At 42.8% G+C, this 25530-nt stretch overlaps 1 protein-coding gene across 8 annotated transcripts in view; it reads left to right on the top strand.

Annotated features, from left to right (window-relative positions):
- The window catches only part of ARID1B (AT-rich interaction domain 1B), a 600716-nt gene that overhangs the window by 457556 nt on the left and 117630 nt on the right, over positions 1-25530 (top strand). For all 8 annotated transcript variants that reach the window (XM_040429372.1, XM_040429374.1, XM_040429373.1 and 5 more), the window contains one exon: positions 19316-19449. In XM_040429372.1, coding sequence (XP_040285306.1) covers positions 19316-19449 — 134 coding nt within the window. The remainder of the gene's footprint in view (positions 1-19315; positions 19450-25530) is intronic.

The raw sequence follows: 25530 nt of genomic DNA, 5'->3' as shown, positions 1-25530 counted from the left end.
GACTGAGTAGTGTTTTGTCATTTGGACAGTTCTTGACTATGAAGACATATTTGCATTGTGTTTAATGCCTGTAGGTTTTCTTGTGCTAGCAGCATTGATTGAAACAATGTCATAGTTCCTGTCATTTCAGTTTTACTAATACTTTAGAGTAGTCCCGTAATTATTTGTATTGGCAGTTACCTGCTATTACATTTTCTCTAAATGCTTGGGTTTAAGAAAACAAACTTTTGTAGCCTAAGGTAAAATAATTAAAACTGGAATGTTGAATCTTAACTATTACCTGGCCTTAGAATTAATTTGGATCTAAAAAAAAAATCATAATTTCTGGTGTCAGTGAATTCTACATTTTGATAGCTTGTAAAAGTAAATGCCCTGCTCGTAATGAATGCAGTACAACTTCCAATAGCAAACTGAAGACGGGCCTGGCATGGTATGGCCCAAATGTAAAGAGTGAATAACCTAATATTTTTCAGTAGGTGCTTGGTTGAGCTCGCCAGTATGCATTAATAGACAGGAGATTTAAAGTATTCACCCAGTGATGTCTTCAAAGCCACCATGTAACACTGGAGAGCTCTTCTACAGACCTCCAATTTAAAAAGATTTTCCAACTCCAAAAAAAGGAGAATTAATTGAGTCTAGGATAAAGTTAAGCAACATAAAAAGATGACCAGAAAATCATGGAACTCTTAGTGCTGGAGTGGTAGGGGATTTGAAAGTTGAATGGGTATTCTCATCCCAGACACTCATGGAATATACTATGAAAGTGTGATAGTTATAGGTCCTACTTTTGAAACCCACAACATTTCAAAAATAGACAGTTGGATGCATTATCAATTCAGTGATTGAAAGCAGAGGTGACTGCTATTATGGAAGCAGTTGAGCTCACAGTGCCATACAGTTCTTGTAATTCCCATTCTCTTCTATGGAAGTTACAGAAGCTGGATGGTTGCTGTGTGCACAGTGTTGAGGGACCTCTGTTCTAAACATAGGTTCCAGTCACAGGACCAATATCTGTATTGAGAATAACTTTTTGAATACAACTTTTAGGCTGTCACTATTCGATGTCTGGTGTACAAGACTAAAAACTGCATCTCCCCACATCACATTTAAATGTCTTTTGAGAGATGTAAGCGATGATATAACTCGAGGTACACTGTAAATCTTGGATGCACATGACCGTATGTATTTTTCGATCTGCAAATTGCAGATACTGTCTGTGTTGCATCCACATTTTTTGCAGGCCCACTGACTGCATTTTGCAGCCAAGTAAAGGACATGTTCTATCTTTTTGTGAAATGGACATACGGATATGCATCTGTATGTCCGTTCTGCAGAAAGATATGTCAGGAAAATGGAGACCATGGACCCATTGTCGTCGCCTGTTTTGTGCACTGCAAAACAGATACACTCGTGTGCCATGGGGCCTTACTTTGCAATATGGTTTGCAATAAACTCTGATTTAACAAGACTAGGTCAAGTTCTTAGTCTTGATAAAAAGAAAACATATCTTTATTGACTGCAATCAAAATAGAAACACTGACTAACTTTTTATTAAGACTGGTCAACCACCTTTGTATAATAGTGGAGCTGCACATCAAGCCTTTTGTGTGGAATGTGCACTTGAAGTAACTTTACACTGTGCCCTATGGTCTTTTTCCCTTTACCTGTTTTAAATTACAAAAACCTTTCCAAGCCTAAAAAACAGGACTTGGTTGTCTTTAGCTTCACCAAACAATGCAGTTGTTCTTTGTATTTGTGACCTTCTCTGGTCAGCAAAATGTCAGTTGGACATGAACCCAGCAAGACAGCCATCTGCAAGGTTTTAAGCATGTTTTTATTACGGCTAGAAATCTCATTTAATGACGTGATAAAGCTTGGTGCCTCAATGCTATTGCATTTACCTTTTATATTCTGCAGAGCAGGACAATCTTGTGGTTACGCAAGGACACATTTTGTAGCCATCTAAAACTCTTACGACTGTGTTGTGCCAGGTCAGGCTTTTCATTTTGTTTTGTAGCAAAGGAATTTATACGTTTATTTTTCAAGAGTTTTGTTATCCTTGCTCTGTGGATTTCGCTGACCATGAACTATATATACCCTAGATCTCCCATCTGAAAAGCACTGTGGTTCTTTGTTGATCATGCACTTTGTGAAGTACCAGGCTGCTTTATCCCTTTCATTAATTTTGCCTTGCATTCTAATTTCATATTATAAGAATAATATTTAATATTAAAATATATAAAATACTGGTGTATGCAGTGATTTAGTGAAATGGCTTTTTTCAGGTTAGTGTGTATGTACAATACACTTGCACGTCAAACACCCAAGGTACCATACAGTGTATGTTCTAGCTATGACTGCATTCCCAAAAAGAAATAAATGACTCCATTACATGACCGTCCCATTGTTTCCATCTGAACTCTTCATGTACATACAAACCTTTTACTGGATGCAAAATTAAATAGAAAAAATTTGTTCCCCCCACATTAATCAGGCCATATCATAGGAAACAAAAGTCATCAATATGGAAGGATGTTGAAAGTGTTTTCCGAGACTTTAGGGTTTACGGTCATCAGTATATGATCGGTGTGGGTCCGACAGCTAGGAGCCCTGACAATCCGTTGTTTGAGAAGGCTCCAGTGAGCGCCGCTGCCTTCTACGTGCTCACAGAACACAATGTCATACATTGTATAGTGGTTCTGCTTGGTATCCCACTGTCACCGCCAGAGCTCTAAGAAGCTCTGACAGACGTTCTTCTGCACCTCCTGCATGAAGTTCTTTTGTTTTGGTTTCACTTTCTCATCTTTTTTCCTTCCCTCAGCTGTCATCTATTCAAACTGCCTCCCTTTATATCTCCTCCCATACTGCCTCACTTTGTGGTTTATACTACTTCCTGGATTGTGCTTACTGCTAGAAGCTGAAACTGCTGATTCCTCAGATAAGTCTCTTTCCTTTATTTGTGTTTCTGCTGGCTTGATTCTCGGTGACCCTGGCTTCCTCCGTATTGAGTGCAGGGAGCCGGTGGTCGTGTCCCCTCACTATTGTAGGGTTCCCAGGTGTCATACAGTCGAGGCACGAGGGCATGCAATTATCTATCATAGAGATCTTTGCATGGGCTGAGCAGTAAGGGAGAGCTCTAGGGCTGTTATAGGGCTTACCCATTTGTTCCTTAGTTTGGGATCAAGTCAGTCTGTTGCTTATTTGTGACTTCCAGTTTTCTACAAAAAACATCCGTGACACTATAAACCACCAAAACAGTCTTAAGCATGGATCCGGTTTCAGCCTTGATTGACCGCGTGCAGGGTCTTTCACTGGAGGTAAAACTGTCTCTCAGTTTCAGGTGACCAGTTCTGCTTGCGTTCATGGAGTTTGTTCTGAGCCTAAGATCTCGCTTCCGGATACGTTCTCCGGGGGTAGTGAGAATTTTGTTCGTTTTAGAGAGGCTTGCAAACTCCATTTTCGCCTACTTCCCCATTCCTCTGGTGATGAGGAGCAGAGGGTGGAGATCATCATTTCGCTGCTCAGTGATAACGCTCAGTCTTGGGCCTTTTCGGTACCGGTGGGGACACGGCCCCTCCGATCGGTGGATGAATTTTTTGTAGCCCTGGGTCAGATATATGATGATCCAGATCATATTGCTCTGGCTGAATCTAAACTGCGTTTTTTATGCCAGTGTAAACAGTCCGCAGAAATATACTGTTCAGAATTTCGGAGATGGGCAGCTGATTCTGGTTGGAATGATGCTGCACTCCGAAGTCAATTTTGCCAAGGTCTTTCGGAGGGATTGAAAGATGCGTTTGCCTTTCATGAGAGACCTACTTCCTTGGAGTCTGCCATGTCTCGGGCTGTTTGTATTGACAGGCGTCTTAGAGAGAGAGGAGAGATCACTCCTTCCTGTCATATTCAGTCCAAGGACAGTGGGGCGGTCTCATTCAGTGCGCAGGGACCTCAGTCTCTCTCAATCCCCTCTGAGCAGGAGCCCATGCAGCTGGGTTTGCTTGCCTCTAACAATAGAGGATTCAGCTCTCAGAGGAGGGTTTGTTACTGTTGTGGAGCTATAAATCATTTGGCAAATGTTTGCCCCTCTAGAAGATTCAGGGAGTTTTTTGAGGGTAATATAGAAACAAAAAGAAAAAAGTCCTCTAAAAACGTTCCATCTGTTACTATTGGCAAGGTTGATGCAGAAATTGAAACTTTTCCGTTTGCTTGTAGTTCCCGTTTTGTCCTGCCTGCCAGGGTGGCGCTAGATAGCAAGAACATTGTTTGTGAGATTTTTGTAGATAGTGGAGCAGCTGTCAATCTCATTGATAATCAATTTGCTATAACACATGTTTTCCAGGTATGCACTTTGGGAAAGGACATACCTGTGTTTGCTATCGATTCCGCTCCACTTTCTCAAAAATCGTTGAAGGGCATAGTTCACAATATCCTTTTGACTGTGGGTGATGCTCATGTTGAGGATGTGTCATGTTTCGTCCTAAGCGGATTACCTACTCCTCTAGTGTTGGGGCTACACTGGCTCACTAAATATAACCCCACCATTGATTGGCAAGCGAGGCAAATAAATGATTGGAGTGACTTTTGCAGAGAGAATTGCCTCTCGGCGTCTCTTTCAGAGGTTTCCACTAAGACTGTACCATCTTTTCTCTCTGAATTTTCGGATGTGTTTTCAGAGAGTGGTGTCCAGGAGCTGCCCCCTCACCGGGAGTATGATTGCCCTATTAATCTCATCCCAGGCGCCATGCTGCCTAAATCTCGTTTATACAATCTCTCCCAACCTGAAAGGGTCGCTATGTGTACTTATATCTCTGAGAGCCTGAGAAAGGGACACATCCGACCCTCGAAGTCACCTGTTGCCGCTGTTTTTTTCTTTGTTAAGAAAAAAGATGGTTCTTTAAAACCATGTCTGGATTTCAGGGAGCTGAACAGTATCACAATTCGTGACCCTTATCCGCTTCCTCTGATCCCGGACCTGTTTAACCAGATTGTTGGGGCTAAAGTTGCCTCACTTTGTGGTTTATACTATTTCCTGGATTGTGCTTACTGCTAGAAGCTGCAACTGCTGATTCCTCAGATAAGTCTGTTTCCTTTATTTGTGTTTCTGCTGGCTTGATTCTAGGTGACCCTGGCTTCCTCCGTATTGAGTGCAGGGAGCCGGTGGTCGTGTCCCCTCACTATTGTAGGGTTCCCAGGTGTCATACAGTCGAGGCACGAGGGCATGCAGTTATCTATCATAGAGATCTTTGCATGGGCTGAGCAGTAAGGGAGAGCTCTAGGGCTGTTATAGTGCTTACCCATTTGTTCCTTAGTTTGGGATCAAGTCAGTCTGTTGTTTATTTGTGACTTCCAGTTTTCTGCAAACACCATCCGTGACACGCACTCAGCCCCATTCACTTCTATAGGGCTGAGTTGCGCCTAGTTTATGTGACCGAAGAACATGTCATCACTCGGCCTAGGGAAAGCAGCGAGAAGGCCACTGCACTACTGGGAGCATCAGTGAATTCTCAAACAGCTGATCGGTGGTATCAAGGATGTCAGATACTGATGACCCATCATGACATAGGACATCAGTATTAAAGTCTCGGAAAACCTCTTTAATGATGATCAGATCATAGTAACAATTCTTATGTGTAACACCCCCTCCAGAAACCCACATAGTCATACATGCTTGGGTTATGACTAGTGTTTGGTGTGAATATTCAAATTCGCGAATATCGGCACTTTGAAAATTCACAAATATTTACAATATAGTGATATATAGTCGTATTTTTGAATATTCTAGATTTTTTTTCATCACAACCCATGATCCCTCCCTGCTTCTTGCTTGTGGGCCAATGAGAAGGCTACAATCTCTTTGTCTGGGCTTAGCAACATCCCTAGCAACCAATAGGAAAGTTGCCTACCCCTTAATATATAAAAACCTCCCCAGCAGCCATTTTCTGTAGTTTTATGGAGTTCTGAGAGAGACAGCAGTGTCATTGCTGTGCTTTGTGCTTTCCACTCATTACATTAGATAGTTAGATAGCTTATATATATAATATAGATAGTCAGTGTAGGTTAGATCCTGATATAGTGTAGCTGTTCCAGTGCAGGGTGTTAGGTAGTGTGATAGGTTCTGCTATCCATACATACATGCTACAGGCATAGTGCTGTGATGTCACAACAATACTTAGTGCACCAATCAGCAATATGTAGTCAGACCTGCTAAAATGTGACGTTTCACGTATTGCACCAAAATATTTGCATCATTAGTGCCGTTTAGTGCAATCGCGAATATATTGGAGCACTCTATCTGCATATAAAGCCATTTTTAATGTTCTGCCGTGCCAACCATTTTCTCCAGTCTCAGGAAACTTCTAGCAGCTTGGAAAATGTAGCAAAAATGACCCACGCCTGTTTTTTCTCAATCAAGAAAATAATCGCAAATTCACGAATATATGACGAATATTATACAAAATATTAGTGAAATATTGCGAATTCGAATATTGCCCCTGCCGCTCATCACTAGTTATGACATAACTTGGGTCAGCGGCTTGTCTCATAGGAGAACAAAGTATTGGTCGGTAGAGACTGTGGCACATGTCATGGGTCAGTCCTGATGAAATTGGCAAATTCAATTGATCTTAATGGGATTTTCACCCTGAGTTGCAAGGGAGGTAATGGCAAATTTACACAAGTGGATGTACATTACAATTCGAACACTAACGACAAATGTCAAGACGATAATCGTGCAGTGTAAATGTATGTAGCAACTGAATGATTTTACTGAAAACGCTCATTCAGCGCTTGGGAAATCTTACAAATGATTGTGCTATTGAATTGTGGTACAGTAAAGATACATTGTGTGATCTTTTGGTGATGGGAACAATGTAAAAACTGAGTGTGTTGCAGGCGTGTTGTTACTGTCTAAATACAGTGACTGATCCTCGATTCGGCAAGTAAACGAGCGCATGCAAATTAATTTATACATGATAATTTTTGTGTGAAAATCCTTGTCTATCAGTTTGAAATAATAAATATGATCGTGTGATTAATCTCCTAAACAGTTAGGATTATCCACGCTACATCCGCCATAACTTTAACTGGGACATCAGATATAACTGAATGCTGCATGTCACGTGCGTGTGAATTTGGATACTTGCATAGAATGTATTTAGCGACCTATACTATTCTCTATTGAAATGCAGTGAATGCAGCGACGGCTAAAAAAAAGTCATAAATGTATCGGAAGTGCCCATCTCCATTTTGTAAATTGATCGTGTATCAAAATATACAGTGTGATTAAATAATTTATGGGACATAGGATTTACAAGTATTAATAATAATAATAATAATAATAATACAAAACTACGTTCTGTAAAATTAGTGGGATCGATGTTACTAAGGTCTCTCCCTTCAGACTAATAATGCTGTATGGTATTTTTGGGGCGCATTTCACTCCATCTCGAGAGCATGTTTCAAGCTTGTAAATAACTCTTTCAGGCCCTCGTTCTTTTTATTAGTTTTTCCTGTCACGGTCTCCACTCCAGAGAGCTGCATCCTCTTCTAGAGAATAAATATAAAGCATAACTTTAGGTCAGCACAGTTAACTCCCTTGGAGGGATTTCTAAAGGCATGCGAGAGTGATGATCGGACAGTAAAAGATTCTTTATAAATGGCTCTCTGGTCTCCGTAGCTATTGTATTTGTCACACGGGATGATTTTGGTGTCATTCCAGTGTCTGAACTTTTATTTATTTAGCCCACTTGTAATGTGTCAGGATTCGCAGACATTGTACTTGATGACATCTATTATGAATGTTATGCTTTGCAGCAATACAAAAGGAAATTAACCTTCATTTTAAAGAGGTTGTCACATGAAAAATATTCTACATTTTTCAAACCAGAACAAGGATCTGAATACTTTTGTAGGTAATTAAAAATGTTGTATAGCCACTAAGTTATTCACTGAAATCTAGCTGTTTGCTTTTTTCCTAAATTCTCTGCCCAGCTGTTGACATACATCCTCAGTTCCATCCTTCAACTGCCACCAGCTGCAGCAGAAAGGACACGCCTCTGCTTCAAATAAGTCTAGCAGAGCAACTGGCGCAATGAATGAGGAGATATCTGGATCCATGTGAGGTGCAGGGCTGGACTTAATGTAAAAACTGAAAATCAGACATCATACAGTACATGACAGTCTCTTTCACAAAGTAAGGAAGAGACTGTGATGTACTATATGATGTCTGATTTTCAGTTTTTACATTAATCATGGGATAACCCCTTTAAAGTCATCCATGTGTAGCAGAAATAGAGACAGCCCTGCTCTCACACGAGTCTGGATTGTATGAACAGTCCTCCTGGAACCTAGGACTTCAGTTTAGATGGTGCTTATCAGTTTAAGGCAGGACCATATAAATGGTAAAATGAAATGTAGTACACTTTTTGTACTAGTGTATAACCTTTAAAGTGACCCTTCGGTTCAAGAAAAAAATTATTACCTGGAGAGCGAACACAACATAGTGCTCTTCTCTTCATCTTTTTAGTTGCAGATCCACTAACTCTCGCACTACTTTTCTGCCATCTATGATAGCGGTACCGCTTCTCAGAATATCTGATGTATACTGGGCATTGGTAGCCCAGTACACTCCCTTCTTGTCCAGTCCTACTCTTGGATTGGCCAGCACTGTTCACATGAGTGGTGGTAGCCAATCGTAGGGCAGCAGGAAGTGTCTTGCGCTACCAAATGCACAGTATGCATCAGGTAGTTGGAGAAGCGGTGTGAACATCTTGGATGGCAGAAGAAGAGCCTGAGAATTGGCTGATCTGCAGCTAAAAGGATGAAAAGGCAAACATGTATTTGCACTTTACTACCATTGCCTTTAGTAAAGAACTGTTACTGGTTTTAAAACCGGCCTCATCCTTGTGGACCATCAACAGCTCCAATTTTCCGTCTACCTGCCTTGCACCACACCAGCAACACCAATAGCACCATGAACCACTGCCAGGCACACTCTATTACTGTGTGCACACTCAAAATATTACCTTGTAGATGCCACTAAGAAATCACGGTAAAAGTACATCCACAAGTGCCTGAAAATGCAGCAGAAAAGCATGCAGACAGCATTTTTTGCCGTGATTCTGCAGCAAAAACTGCACCAAAAAGCACGTATATTACATTCATTTTTTGCAGTCTGAAAAAGTCTGAAGGCTTCGTGCTTTCTATTGCAAAGGATGAAATCTGCAGAGGAGATCCGCAGTTTCAATTCCAATCTGTACGGAAGGTCAATTTATGCTGCAGTTTTTTTACACCACATGTGGGTGACATTTCTTAAAATCTTATCCATTTTGCTGGTACTGTGCAACAATGGGGATCTGCCACATGAAAATCCATGATGGCAAATCCGCAGCTATTCTGTTATGTGGGAGTTGCCTTCATTCCTTGTGGTGAAAAAATCCTCCAGAAAATATGCAGATGCAGAATTTTACAATTGGACAGATTATTATGCTGATTAGGATGCAGATTTCTTTGTGAATTTTGATGTGGATCTCTGTACGGATTATACCGCTTCAAATGAATGGAAACTTTATGCTTCAGAAAACTTCCAGCACAATATTACTCCACAGCAGAGCACAGGGCAGGGATTGATACTTTTTTAAACCCCATAGGATAACATGGGGGGAAGTCTTTATATATCATATTTTCTGGTGGATTTTTCTCTGTTGGGTACAAAGGGAGACATTATTACTGTAAAGGAGCACTATCTGTTTCGCACTAAGATTAGGCGGTAATTATATTATAATGGCACTAGAGGGCAGCAGCAGCATGGAAATATTCAAGGGACCACCAGAATGAGAACTTTATGTAAAGTATGGACTGGCCGGGCAGGAAATCTTGTCCAGGGCACAATCGGACAGTTGTGGCCACAAATCGAGTTTGGCTGCCCAGTAGTCCAGGGGATCTTTGATGAGGGGCAGCAGGGTGCACTCAATGTATGTCACAACCTGCTGGTTTAGGTTCTGCTTTATGTCTACCTGCTGCTGCTGGGAAGTAGTTTCTTCAGTAGGCGGGTGAAGAAAAATGCTAATCAGCGACTCTAGACTTCAGTTGCTGCTGATGGAACTGGTACTGCTCCTGCCCCCGCCCCCACCCCCCAGCAGCCATGGCAGTGGAATGTAAGTGCAGAGGGCCCCCCCCCCAGTCAGACCTGTGTGAGAATGGGCGATGGCGCACATAGGCAGCGGCCAACTGACTACATAGGATGTCTCGATAGTAGTTCAGTTTGTTCTCCCTCTCAGCAGGTGTAAAAAAAGGCCCCCATTTTGGACCTGTAGCGAGGGTCTAACATGGTGGAGAGCCAGTAGTCATCCCTCTGCCGAATGGTGAGAATTTGGCTGTCACTACGCAAGCAACTTCCCTGGTGTGTCTGGGTAATCTTCCTCATCGCCCTGTAACTCCTCTGGCTGCTCCTGCTCCTCCTCTCCTGTCACTTGTGTAGAAAAACCACCCATTTTTCTATGCATTGCTTGTGCTCGAATCTGCTCCTCCTCCTCCTCTAGTTCAGCACCCACAGGGCTCATATGGCCGTGAGAGGTAGTCACCACATCTCCTGTCCCCTGGCCAGCCAGATTTAGCAGCATCTGTCCCAGGACTTGAATCCGTAGAATAACGTTGTTCATCCCGTAGTCCTGGCGACAGAAAAAGTGGCCTCCTCAAAGGGCCCGAGCAAACGGCAGGTGTCACGCATGAGCTGCCACTGGCTAACATTGAAGTTACACAGGGGAGTGCCTCTGTCTACCTGTATCATCAAGAAATCGTTTATAGCCTTTCTGTGTTCATATAATCGGTCCAACATATGGAGGGTGGAATTCCAATGGGTGTAAACGCTGCATATCAGCCTATGTTGGGGGATGCCGTTCTGCCGCTCAAGGAGAGTGTGCTTTGCGGTGTACAAGTGGCTGAATTGCATGCAAAGTTTCCTGTCTATTTTCAGATGGGGTGAAGACTTCAGGAACCACTTTACAACCAGATTGAACACGTGCGCCATGCAGGGCGTATGGCTCAGCCCTCCTTGACGCAGCGCCGACACCATAATCTTCCCGTTGTCGGTCACCATGGTTCCAATTTGGAGTTGTCGAGGAGAAAGCCAGGATTCGATTTCTTGATGAAGGACGCGGGGCAGTTTCTCCCCTGTGTGGCTCCATTCGCCCAGGCAAACTAGGTGCAGAACAGAGTGACATCGCTGTGCCCAGCACATGTGGTATGCTGGAGGAGGACTCTGAATTGTCCCTGCAGTGGATGTTGAGGACATGTTGGAGGATGAGGAGGCAGAGGGGGACATTGTCCCAGGACCAATGCCATGTGAACCTGGAGGCGGAAGCGGCGTCACCTGGCCAAGTTGCTGGTGTGGCTGGGCAGGAACCACATTTACCCAGTGGGCCATAAAGGACATATATTGTCCTTGACTGTAGTTATAGCTCCACACGTCGGCGCTGCCGTGCACTTTGGCAGACACTGACAGGCTCAAGGACTGGCCCACCTTCTGTTCTACATATGTGTGCAGGGCTGGTACTGCCTTTTTTTGCAAATAAATGACTGCTTGGGACAAGCCATCAGTTTTCTGAAAGGTGCAGAGTCCACCACTTGGAAAGGGAGGGACTGCAGCACCAGTAAATTAGACAGGAGCAGGTTCAGCTTTTGCACCGTTGGATGAGTGCACGCGTACTGCTGTCTTTTTGCAATTGCTATGGTGATCGACTGCTGACAAAATGACTGACGAGGAGGAAGAGCAGGAGCATCAGGACCAGTAGATGATGGGAAGAACAGATAGCTCTCTTCGGCTAAAGTGGTGAAGCCTTGACTGCATGAAATCGGGTGCGTGTCAATGGTTGATGCAGTGGTTGCTGCTGCAGACTGGACCACCACATTGGAGCCACGGTTCTCCCAGGCAACTTTATGCTGACGCTAAATGTGTTGACGCAGGGCCGTAGTGCCAACATTGGCACCCTGGCCACGCTTCACCTTCTGCCTACAAATTTGCCAAATGGCCATGTTCACCTCCTCCGGCGGCTTAACAAAAAACTGCCACACCACCGAGAGTGCCATTTTCCCCCCAACACTCCCCACTGACTGCCTGCTACCGCTGCCTCCGTGAACCCCTGCAATGCTACTTTCCAGGTAGGTAGGCTCCTGCGAAGCGGGGATTCTAACCCAGGCACTTTTGCTCCCGACCTCCCACTGCTCCACCCTGCTGACCACCTTGCTGGTTCAGCCGCTGCCTCGCGCGCAAGCTGCCACCCTCTTCTCCTGATGATGATGAAGCCCCTTCTTCACCCAGGTCCTAAGTGCAACTGGCTACATCATCATCATCCACTACTGTCTGCACGTCACTGATGTCCCCCTCAACGGTCTCAGGGCCAGGAGCTTGACCGCTCGCATAACCTGCTTCCATGCAACTCCCATCATCACTACTTTCCCGCCCACGGGAGGAAGCAGTGGATGTCTCATCCAGATATTGGCTGGGCAGTAGCTCCTGACTATTCTCGAGTAGCTTGTCCTCTCTGAAAAGTGGAGCCGAGCCTACAGCATATAATACTTCTCTCGCTGAGGGAACAGAAAATGACAGATACAGGTTGAGGACAGGGGGCACAGGGCCTGCTCCCAGGCCATCCCAAGTAAACATCATGTTCGAGGAACCCACCGACTCTTGGCTGGGGGTGTCTGATGTCACTTGCGACGAAGTCAAAGACCGAGTCAACCATTCAAGCACCGCTGGGTTGCTGGTTAAGACACGACTGCTAGATGACACTGGAATCTCAGGCCTCTTGCTGCAACTCCTACTGCCACCCCCCTTTCTTCTGCTGCTACTTCTGCCTGCGACAAACATTTTGGCCTCTGCCTATTCCCTTTGAAGGGCCTGTCACCTGTCTATTTGACATACTGTAGTACAATTTAGCTTCACCGCAGAACGGTAATTAAGACGTATTCTTTTTCCTATTTATACACCCTCAAAAAAGTATAACAATCAAAATTCACTGCAGAACGGCTAATAGAACGTACGTATATTTCCTATTAATACACCTCGTAAATGGCTGTATCACACAGCACTTGCACCCCAATAACAAGCAAGGTTTGCTGGAATTACTAAGCTATCATTTAGTATAATATGGATCCCCAGTTAGTGCAGCAAGGTTCCACTTCATTAACTTCGATTCGCTCATCTGTAGTAGTAATATCTATAAGAATGGGAAGGGGGGGGGGGGGGGGAGTGCAGTTTGCTCAACACCCCAAGTCTGGCCAAAGGTTTCTAATGACAAAAAACATGAACTTCCATTAGGAAAGTCCTGATTATATCCCAGTAACTGTGTATGACAACAGACAATAAACTCCAGCACTCCAGCTGTTGGGCAACTAACCTCCCAGCATGCATACTTGGAACATGACTGGAGTTGTAGCTTCACAACAGTTGGTGGAGGTTGCTGACTCCTTTTGTGTAAAATATACAAAAAATACCCTTCTGAAGTTATCAGATGTCTGATTTGTCACATGAGTCTTTTTATTTCCTTGAAAGTAGAAGTAACCCCGTTTGTTGGGAAAACATACATTTAGGAAGCAAAAGTACATTTTTCTATTTCAGATCCAAATTACTATAATTATGTGAAATGAAGACTAAAAACACCCTCTTGACGTACATGATCAAAGCAAGCTGATACCAGAGTCATACTTTAGTGGGTGATTCTAAATAGTTAATGTTTCTTACAGATAAATCAGACCCCTTTAATAGTGATAAAATAATATATATCTAGGGTATATTCACCACTTTGTTAAATTCAGTTTTGCAAAACCAGCACTTAGATGTGTTTCCAAACCAGACCTTGAAGGGGAACTAAATTCTGAAAAGACAAAAATAACACAAAATGCATATACTCCATAGTGCACACTGAGCTACAGTACGTCTACAAGGTCCTCCTCAAACTGCTGTCATAAGCAATTTAGGAGAAATATTGCAGACAAAGAACTTTCTTTTCCCCATTTTCGGCTACTGAATGGCTAGGTGAACATGCCTGACGTCACACACATTGAACTGGAGCTTCAGGAGAGGGGCAGGGCTTAACCCCGTTCTTGGTCCCCACTACCCTGTTCTTCGTCCCCACAGCCACTTTCTCTCCTACTCTCCTGAGATATAACATTTACCTCGCAGCCTTCTCAACTTGCTTATTCCACTCCAGCCAATTTTTATCTTGCCTGATGTGATGTTTACAGCATTTAGGGCTCTTTCACACTTGCGTTGTCCGGATCCGGCATGTACTCCACTTGCCGGAATTACACTCCGGATCCGGAAAAACGCAAGTGTACTGAAAGCATTTGAAGACGGAACCGTCTTCCAAATGCTTTCAGTGTTACTATGGCACCCAGGACGCTATTAAAGTCCTGGTTGCCATAGTAGTAGTGGGGAGCGGGGGAGCGGTATACTTACAGTCCGTGCGGCTCCCGGGGCGCTCCAGAATGACGTCAGAGCGCCCCATGCGCATGGATGACGTGATCCATGCGATCACGTGATCCATGCGCTTGGGGCGCCCTGACGTCACTCTGGAGCGCCTGGGGAGCCGCACGGACGGTAAGTACACTGCTCCCCGCTCCCCACTACACTTTACCATGGCTGCCAGGACTTTAGCGTCCCGGCAGCCATGGTAACCACTCTGAAAAAGCTAAATGTCGGCTCCGGCAATGCGCCGAAACGACGTTTAGCTTAAGGCCGGATCCGGATCAATGCCTTCCAATGGGCATTAATTCCGGATCCGGCCTTGCGGCAAGTGTTCCGGATTTTTGGCCGGAGCAAAAAGCGCAGCATGCTGCGGTATTTTCTCCGGCCAACAAACGTTCCGTACCGGAACTGAAGACATCCTGATGCATCCTGAACGGATTACTCTCCATTCAGAATGCATTAGGATAAAACTGATCAGGATTCTTCCGGCATAGAGCCCCGACGACGGAACTCTATGCCGGAAGACAATAACGCAGGTGTGAAAGAGCCCTTAGAGAGATGCTTTACAGCAGCTACCTTGGGCCATAGACACAATAGACACAAGAAGACCTCATTCAGTTACATGGGAGAGTTTACTAAGCCTGTGACCTGTGTAGAAGTCATCTAAGCTGTGATGTCACCTTTTGTGAATAGTGGATCTTGGTTTAGTTATATAGATAGATGGTACATTTCATTGTAATCCTACCTGTAATGATAAGGAGATGACTGCAGAAAAGTGATCTGTGTGGACAAAGAACTAGTGGGCTTAGTCATTAGGCTTAGTGATCAATGCAAAAACATAATTTTAGATTTTTTGTTAGCTATAGATAGTGACATGGAAATTTATGTTTAAAATAAACACTTGATTTAAACAATCATTTTTTTATGACACATTCCCTTTAAGTATACAGTGCACATCAAAGGAAGTAAAGAGGCATGATTCTCTATTTACATTATCTACATTCGTTATCTTTTGAACATTGAAAAAAGGGAAAAAATTAAGCTGTGTTAGGTTACTTTCACACTAGTGGATTCGGCAGGGCTCAGCAAAAACGCTTCCGTTACAGCCATCTGCATCTGGTTGTATTATTTTTAACATAGCCAAGACGGATCCGTCATGAACTCCAATGTCAATGGGGGACGGATCAGTTTTCTATTGTGTCAGAGAAAACTGATCCATCCCCGTTGATTTGCATTGTGGGTCATGACGGATCCGTCTGGCTCCGCATCTCAGGACAGAAAGAAAAACGCAGCATGCTGCGGTTTGCTCTCCGATATGGGAACACAACCAAACGTTTTGTTTAGTTCAGTTACGTTTTGTCCCCATTGACAATGAATGGGGACAAAATGGAAGCGCTTTTTTCCTGTATTGAGACCCTATGACGGATCTCAATACCGGAAAATAGAAACGCTAGTGTGAAAGTAGCCTTAGAGTTGTGTACTGAATGGGTATGTTCACATTACGTTTTTATGCCTCTGTTTGATGTATACGTTAGAAAAAAAAGGATACAAAAGTGTAGCACACCACTTTCTTGTATCCTGTGGAGTCCAGTAAAAAAAAAGTATACTTTATTACAATGGTAAAAAAATGTTTTTTATTTTATTTTTATTTTTTATGGAACTCTATGGTGAACAGATGCCACTGTAAGGCATCAATTTAATGTATGCGTTTTTTGTATACTGTACATTAAACGGATGGGAAAAATGTGATGTGGACCCACCCTAACCGTTATATGTACAGTTTCATATTATCATTAAAGAATGTCAAAAAAACAGGATATTCAACTAATATTATTGCACAATGTTCATTATAGGCACAGGGATCTAGAAAAAAAAAAACCACCAATAACATATTTTCCACTTTTATGTACTGCACATAGCATGTGTGCTATCAGCGAAAGGTTCATGTGGAAAAAGGGACATTTTGCTTTACATTTGTTATAGTCAATATAAAAAAGAATTTAGGCACATGCTTCCAGTTCAAGTCAGTAAAGATGAGCCGCAATACCAGACATAGCCTGTGGACAAGCGTGGTGCTGTGCCTGGAATAATGCTGTTTGCCGACCCTTTATTGCAGTTTGCATGTCCCAAGCCTGGAGTTAGATTTCACAACACATTAACATGACTGATCCGTTTGTTCTTGTGGAGATAAGGTGCCCACCAGAGGTGTCTGGTAGTGGCCTCCCCCATTCACAGTATATGCATGCTTGGCCAAGCCCGAGCATGCATTTTTATGGGAGGAGAGCAGAAGAGAGAGTTGTTGGCGAATGAACTAATTTCTCATGTATATGGCCGACTTTGAGTTGTTTGCTATCCTGTTCACCTCTTGAGCATCACTACTAAATGGCTACAATTCAGTAATTATGGTGCATAAGGTTTAGTGAGCGGCATCAATGAGAAAAGCTCTACGTACGTAGCTGTCAGTCACTAATGGCTGTACACAGGGAAGGTCTTAAAGTGTAACTCTCATTCTTTTTATGTTTTGGGGCAGTGATGCTGACTATTTTTATAGTATACTTTAATTACTGAAATCACACTGTGTTATAGGTGTTATCCAACCCCCATAATGCCCCCCAAAATGCCTGTGCCCCTCAGACTAGTCATACTTACCCCACTCCCCGGCACCTGCGTTGTTTCTGATGCCCGCGCGGCCGCCGCTGCATCTCCCTGTCGCGCAGATCAAAACATCTGGCGACGGGGGGTGGGAGATGCAATGGTGGCCAAGGGGGGATCAGAAGCAACACAGGTGCCAGGGAGTGTGGGGTAAGTATGACCAGTATGAGGGGTCAGGGCATTATAGGAGTTGGATAACCCCTTTCACACAGTCAGTGCTGAACAAGTCTCCACATTTAGTAAACAGCAGACAGGGAGTATTGACTTAGAGTCATTTTTCTAATAGAAATGTGTGATTTCAGTAATTAAAGTATACTACAAAAATAGTCAGTATCATTGCCCCTACACATAATAAAAAAAAAGACAGTTAGGCCCCTTTCACACGGGCGAGTTTTCAGAGCGGGTGCAATGCGTGAGTTGAACGCATTGCACCCACACTGAATCCGGACCCATTCATTTCTATGGGGCTGTGCACATGAGCGGTGATTTTCACGCATCACTTGTGCGTTTTTCACGCAACGCAGGCCCCATAGAAATGAATGGGGCTGCGTGAAAATCGCAAGCAAGTGCGGATGCGGTGCGATTTTCACGCATGGTTGCTAGGAGACGATCGGGATGGGGACCCGATAATTATTATTTCCCCTTATAACATGGTTATAAGGGAAAATAATAGCATTCTGAATACAGAATGCATAGTACAATAGGGCTGGAGGGGTTAAAAAAATAATAAAAAAATTTAACTCACCTTAGTCCACTTGTTGATGAAGACAGAAGAGATGCCGGCTGCGCAAACAAGTGGATTAAGGTGAGTTAAATTATTATTATTTTTTTTTTAACCCCTCCAGCCCTATTGTACTATGCATTCTGTATTATGAATGCTAATATTTTCCCTTATAACCATGTTATAAGGGAAAATAATACAATCTACACAACCTTGAACCCAAACCTGAACTTCTGTGAAGAAGTTCGGGTCTGGGTACCACATTCAGTTTTTTATCACGCGCGTGTATCATTGCTTTGCGGCAATTGCGTACCTACTCGCGCGGGTTTGCCGCAACGCATCCGCACCTTATCCGGACACGCTCGCGTGAAAGAGGCCTTACACTTTGACCTTCCCCGTGTACAGCTATTAGTGACTGACAGCTATGTACGTATCTCTGTATGCACACTTAGGGCTCATGCACATGAACGTGCGGTTGCTGCAGACGGATGCAGACCCATTCAATTTAAATGGGTCCGTGATCCATCTGCACCGGAAAAAAATAGAACATGTTCTATTTTTTTTGCGGTGCGGAGGCACGGAGAGAAATCCCACAGAAGAACTCTGTAGTGCTTCCGTGGGGTTCCATGCCTCCGTTCTGCACCTCTTCTTCCGGATCGGGCACGGCTGGGCGATGGCCGTGGGCATGAGCCCTTACACAGAGAATGCTATCAGTCGCTGATAACACCTTCCCGTGTACAACTGAAGTCAGAAAAAGAGGAAGAGTGCATAAATTACAAGTTTTGTTAAATCTTTTCCCACGAAACTACATATTGATCTGCTCGGCGCCTCTGCTCTACAACATGCTGCCTGCAGATTGCACTGCATTTTGAGGTGGCAAGTTCTCTTTAAGAACCAATAAGATTTGAAAAAGGGAAAAATAAAAATCTAAGCAACTTTACTTTGAAGATTGTTTTCCCTTTATCAAAACCCATAAAACCTGATTTGTTAAATCAAAGGGAAATTCATTGGTGCTATATTTTTCCTATTCTAAATTAGTTACACTATAAATTTCTAAACACATTTTACTGTTCTCGGCGCCTTGTTTTGACAGGTACTCCAAACATTTCTTGTTGTATCGCCATTTGTTAAACATTATGTGACAGCTGCTGAACCTTTTATAGCAATAGTGATTAACACCTTCTATCAATCTGACTCCAGGGACAGTGTTTTGACTTTAATACGTTCACATTTACACACGCATTTCGGTGACTATTAAGAAATACAGATATAGCCATAGTAACTGCAGCCAATTTTTTAGCAATTGACAAGAGAGCACTTCATTGCAAATACAGTAATACCACGATTTGCTATTAAAGAGATACATGGATGTGCGATCTCTACACACACAATGTAAAATATTATATGTTACAATACATGTACTGAAGTTTATTTTTAATTATTAGTAAACATTTTATATATTTCTCATGTTCAAACAGGCAAAGTGGCTTTCCTGGCATGAATCAGAGTGGTCTTATGGGAACAAATTCTTCATACAGTCAGTCCATGAATAACAACGCAGGCATGATGAACCCACAAGTGGCCCCATATAACATGATGAACAGCTCGGCAGGTAACTCCAGCTCCATTTACCCAGTCTCTATTACTTCACTATTAAGATTCATGGATATTTCTGTCGTTGCCATGTGTATGTTATAAGCTTTACATGCGTCTGTCGATTTCCTTTTTAATGTTGGCATTGAGTGCTGTATTCTTGCTTATTTCACGCCTTTATTATTGTTTGAATGCACCACCAGACCTTGCCATAGTTAATAGTGGGGATTTATCAAAATTTTTGCCATAAGTTGGAACAAGTTTATCAAATGTTCCATAATGTTTGATAAATTTGGTGCATCTTTAGGCCTCTTTCACACGAGCGAGTTTTCCGTCAGGGTGCGATGCGTGAAGCAAACTCATAGCATCCGTACTGAATCCTGACCCATTCATTTCAATAGGTCTGTACATCATTTTTCAGGCATCATTTCTGCAGTCAGGAAAAATCACAGCATGTTCTATATTGTGCGTTTTTCATGCAGCTCTGGTTCCTTAGAAGTGAATGAGGCTTACGTGAAAAATGTATTGCATCCGGATGCAATGTGTTTTTCACTAGGAGATGTAGATGGTTATTCAGTTATTTTTTTACGTGCGTGAAAAATGCATAAAAAACTGATTGCATCAGTGCAGAAAATACTGAAAACCTGAACACAATTGCAGACAAAGTGACTTAACTTGCGTCAGTTTATTCCTAAACAGATCCTGACACAATCCGTATCGCTTGTGGCAAAAAGGCCTTACAGTGTCACTCAACTTGGAAAAAACTTTTCACATCATAGTAATTTATGAAAGGTTTTGATCGGTGGGTCTGAGTGCTGAGACGCCCACCGATCGCTAGAATAAGGTATTAAGCACTCACATACCACTCCTAGATAGAAAGTCTATGGCCCCGTCTCGATTCAGTCTCATGCAGCGACCATTCTTCTCATTCTAGCGATCGGTGGCGGACTCCTCACTCAGACCCCCAATATCAAAACTTTTCATTGTCACTATGATTTATGAAAAGTGTTTCCTAAGTTCAGTGACACTTTGGGTATGTTCACATAGCGGATTGTGCTGCCAGAGTTTTGGCGTGGAATGCATGCGTTTGGCGGCGGCTGAGTAGTGTTCGCTTCCTATTATTTTCAATGGGAGGTAACGCTGCTGTATATATAGGCAATGATTTCAAGTCACAAATGCGCTGGAAAGACACTGCTGGAAGCTTCAGGGGGTGTCCATTACCAGTTTAGCTCCATTGAATGGGCCTAAACCACGAGTGGACGCATAGCGTTAAAGTGAATATCTGCCATGTGAACATTCCCTTTAAGTTTAACATTTCTGTCTTGAGAAGTTATTCCACAATTTACACCACCCCTTTCTCTAGAGTGAGACTGAGACATTTTTTGAGCTTTTTTTTTTGTCTGTTGATACTGTAAATCTGGCTTAAATCAGCTTGACAGGCTAAACACACCCACATTCTTACCTAAGTTTTCAAAATTGGCCTGAGTGAAGTAAAAATGCAAAAAATCTCTAAATTTGTGAGCAACTGCGTCCAAACAACCTCAAAGCCCACATTCTGTGACATTTTTAAACCAGAATTCTGGATTTTCAGGGCTTGATAAATTCCCCGATCAGCTGTTTGAGAAGGTAGCGGCACTCCTGTGAGTGCTGTGGCCTTCTCCCTGCTCACCAAGCATAGTGCCATATATTGTATAGCAGCTGTGCTTGGTATCTCGCTCAGCCCCATTCACTTCTATAGGGCTGAGCTGTGCCTAGGCCATGTGACCAATGAATCTGATGTCACTGGCCTACAGAAAGCTGTGAGAAGGCCTCGGCACTCACAGTATTGCCAGTGCCTTCTTAAAAATCCCCACGTATCTGACCCCCACCAATTACTGATGACCTATCCTGAGGATAGGTCATTAGTATTAAAATTTCAGAAACCCCCTTTAACTTACAGACTTTTAGTTTTTGAATACATGTCTGCTCTGTTTTGGTAATAAGTTTATAAAACCATTTCAGCATAAAAGTAGCATGAACTAGCATGAGCTCACAGTCAACAGGACATTTGGGAAAGGAGGGGGCTTAACACTCCATTCATTTCAATGGACACGCAGAGCACTGTGAAAGAGGTGGAAACTGCATAAATTCAGCAGCTTCTTACAAAACCTACCTCTGTATTTCTGCAGGTATATTATACAGTACCATGACACTGAGAAAAGTGTTACCCAGCTTTTCCAGGTGCCTGAATGTCACATTTTCCGATGTAGGCAGGAAAGATTCATCACTGTCTAGAAAAATTTGACATTCATAAATGTTGGAAACCTGAAATCTGCCAGGCTATGACACTATTTAGGAGTGATGAGGGGGGTTTGTCTTAGTAGATTTATATTCTGCCGTCTATTACAGTGCCACATTATGGTAGCCCAGCTTCTCCAGGATCCTGAAAGGCAAATCTGCAAATCCATGGCACTGTTTAGGAGTTAGGAGGGGGAATTATCGAGGTAGATTTAGTATTCTGCAGTCTCTATTACAGCTCCCAGGACCTTGAAAGGCAAATCTGCCCATCTGTTACACTCTTTGGGAGTGAGGAGAGGCATTTATTTAGGCAGACCTAGAGTAGTCTCTTTTAGGGAAATCTCACACAAACACATTCAGTCCATGAAATATGCTCCATGTGAGAGCATTTTCAGGACTGAATATTGCTCCTTTGACAAATACTCATGACAATATTATGAATTAGAATACTGTGGGCTCCTGCCTGACCTCAGATTTACATGATGCCATAAGTACAATTCAATACAGACGCAGTGAGACTGAAATTCACATCATTATTAGTGTTGGGCGCGAATATTCGAATCGCTAATTTTAACCGCGAATATCGCCACTTTGAGAATTCTTGAAGATTTAGAATATAGTGCTATATATTCGTATTCGCAAATATTCTAGATTTTTTTTCATCTGAACCCATGATCCCTCCCTGCTTCTTACTTGTGGGCCAATGAGAAGGCTGCAATGTCTTTGTTTGAGCTTAGCAACATCCCTAGCAACCAATAGAAAACTTGCCTACCCCTTACTATATAAGAACTTCCCCAGCAGCCATTTTCTGCAGTTTTTTGCAGTTCTGAGAGAGACCGCAGTATCATTGCTGTGCTCTGTTCTTTGCTGTGTCATTACATTAGATAGTTAGAAAGTTAGCTTATATATACAGTCAGGTCCATAAATATTGGGACATCAACACAATTCTAACATTTTTTGTTCTATACACCACAGTGGATTTGAAATGAAACAAACAAGATGTGCTTTAACTGCAGACTGTCAGCTTTAATTTGAGGGTATTTACATCCAAATCAGGTGAACGGTGCAGGAATTACAACAGTTTGCATATGTGCCTCCCACTTGTTAAGGGACCAAAAGTAATGGGATATAATAATCATAAATCAAACTCTCACTTTTTAATACTTTGTTGCAAATCCTTTGCAGTCAATTACAGCCTGAAGTCTGGAACGCATAGACATCACCAGACGCTGGGTTTCATCCCTGGTGATGCTCTGCCAGGCCTCTACTGCAACTGTCTTCAGTTCCTGCTTGTTCTTGGGGCATTTTCCCTTCAGTTTTGTCTTCAGCAAGTGAAATGCATGCTCAATCGGATTCAGGTCAGGTGATTGACTTGGCCATTGCATAACATTCCACTTCTTTCCCTTAAAAAGCTCTTTGGTTGCTTTTGCAGTATGCTTTGGGTCATTGTCCATCGGCACTGTGAAGCACCGTCCAATGAGTTCTGAAGCATTTGGCTGAGTATGAGCAGATTATATTGCCCGAAACACTTCAGAATTCATCCTGCTGCTTTTGTCAGCAGTCACATCATCGATAAATACAAGAGAATCAGTTCCATTGGCAGCCATACATGCCCACGCCATGACACTACCACCACCATGCTTCACTGATGAGGTGGTATGCTTAGGATCATAAGCAGTTCCTTTCCTTCTCCATACTTTTCTCTTCCCATCACTCTGGTACAAGTTGATCTTGGTCTCATCTGTCCATAGGATGTTGTTCCAGAACTGTGAAGGCTTTTTTTAGATGTCGTTTGGCAAACTCTAATCTGGCCTTCCTGTTTTTGAGGCTCACCAATGGTTTACATCTTGTGGTGAACCCTCTGTATTCACTCTGGTGAAGTCTTCTCTTGATTGTTGACTTTGACACACATACACCTACCTCCTGGAGAGTGTTCTTGATCTGGCCAACTGTTGTGAAGGGTGTTTTCTTCACCAGGGAAAGAATTCTTCGGTCATCCACCACAGTTGTTTTCCATGGTCTTCTGGTGTTGCTGAGCTCACTGGTGCGTTCCTTCTTTTTAAGAATGTTCCAATCAGTTGTTTTGGCCACGCCTAATGTTTTTGCGATCTCTCTGATGGGTTTGTTGTGTTTTTTCAGCCTAATGATGGCTTGCTTTACTGATAGTGACAGCTCTTTGGATCTCATCTTGAGAGTTGACAGCAACAGATTCCACATGCAAATAGCACACTTGAAATGAACTCTGCTCATTGTAATTGGGATAATGAGGGAATAACACACACCTGGCCATGGAACAGCTGAGAAGCCAATTGTCCCATTACTTTTGGTTCTTTAACAAGTGGGAGCACCGTTCACCCGATTTGGATGTAAATACCCTCATATTAAAGCTGACGGTCTGCAGTTAAAGCACATCTAGTTTGTTTCATTTCAAATCCATTGTGGTGGTGTATAGAGCCAAAAAGGTTAGAAATGTGCCGACGTCCCAACATTTATGGACCTGACTGTATAATACAGATAGTTGGTGGGAGATAGTCAGTGTAGGTTAGATCGTGATATAGTTTAGCTGATAGGTTCTAGTGCAGGGTGTTACTGTAGGTAGTGTAAGAGGTTCTGCTGTCCATACATACATGCTACAGACATAGTGTTGTGATGTCACAAGTTCACAACAATACTTATTGCACCAATCAGTAATATGGAGTCAGATGTGCTAAAATGTGAAGTTGCACGTATTGCACCAAAATCTGCGCATCATTAATTGCTGATTTGTGCAATCGCTAATATATTGAAGCACTCTATCTGCATATAAAGCTATTGTAATGTTCTGCTGTGCCAAACATTTTCTCCAGTCTCAGGAAACTTCTAGCAGCTTGCAAAATATATCAAAAGTGACCCACGCCTGTATTGCATGCGCAATACGCGCATATTACATTGCTGATTTTCGCAATCAAGAAAATAATGGCGAGTTTATGATTAATATTCGCCCAAATATTCGCGAAATATCGCAAATTCGTATATTGCCCCTGCTGCTCATCACTAATCATTATAAATCTATATAATTCAGTGAGTTTATGTCACAGGTACAGTGTTCATTTTAGGACATGGTCAGATATCATAGTCAAGTATCAGAATAATGCCAGTGGGACACCTGACCCCTGACACTCTCACTAGTCAGCATCAGTGTCGCAATAACTTTTAGCCATTGCGACGCTAACTAGTGAGAAGAGAAGAGTCAGACATCAGGGTCACACATCACTTGAATTTGTCTCGTATCTAATGTTTAGAAACATTGAACTTGTCGTTTTAAGGTTTGGACCTGAACCCAAAAACTCCAGAGTACAAAACAGCAACCTAATTACTGAGCTATGCGCTCATATAATACTGTGATATGTCAGCTTATAGCATTTCAGACACAGAGCTATAAGCTCAGCTATAGTGATGGACGATCATTGCGCGATCAAATGTTTGCGAACCGTGCGTTCGCGGGGGGGCCCCATTGACTTTATTGGCAGGCGAACCTGAAATACCTTCAGGTCATATTTGCAGCCACCAAATGCTTACTAGAAGTGCACAAATAGTCCCACAACATGGACAGTGACATACCAGAGGGGGATCATTGGCAAAAATGCCCACAAAAAAATATGTATTTTAATCAGGGGCCATTTTTATGCGTCTTAAAGTGAAACTCTCAAAAATGTGCCCTACTGGAGCCTATAAATTTTTTATTTTAGGCCACAGGAGTACAGGCCCCAAAAATTAGGCATTCACCTGACAGAAAAGAACTTGTGATGATGTGGCTGGAGGTGCATTAGGCGGTCACTGGATA

The sequence above is a fragment of the Bufo bufo genome, chromosome 4 (assembly GCF_905171765.1).
Source record: "Bufo bufo chromosome 4, aBufBuf1.1, whole genome shotgun sequence".
In the NCBI taxonomy this organism is placed as follows: Eukaryota; Metazoa; Chordata; class Amphibia; order Anura; family Bufonidae; genus Bufo; species Bufo bufo.
Note: the sequence above shows the minus strand (reverse complement) of the source record. Positions and strands in the feature narration are given on the sequence as shown.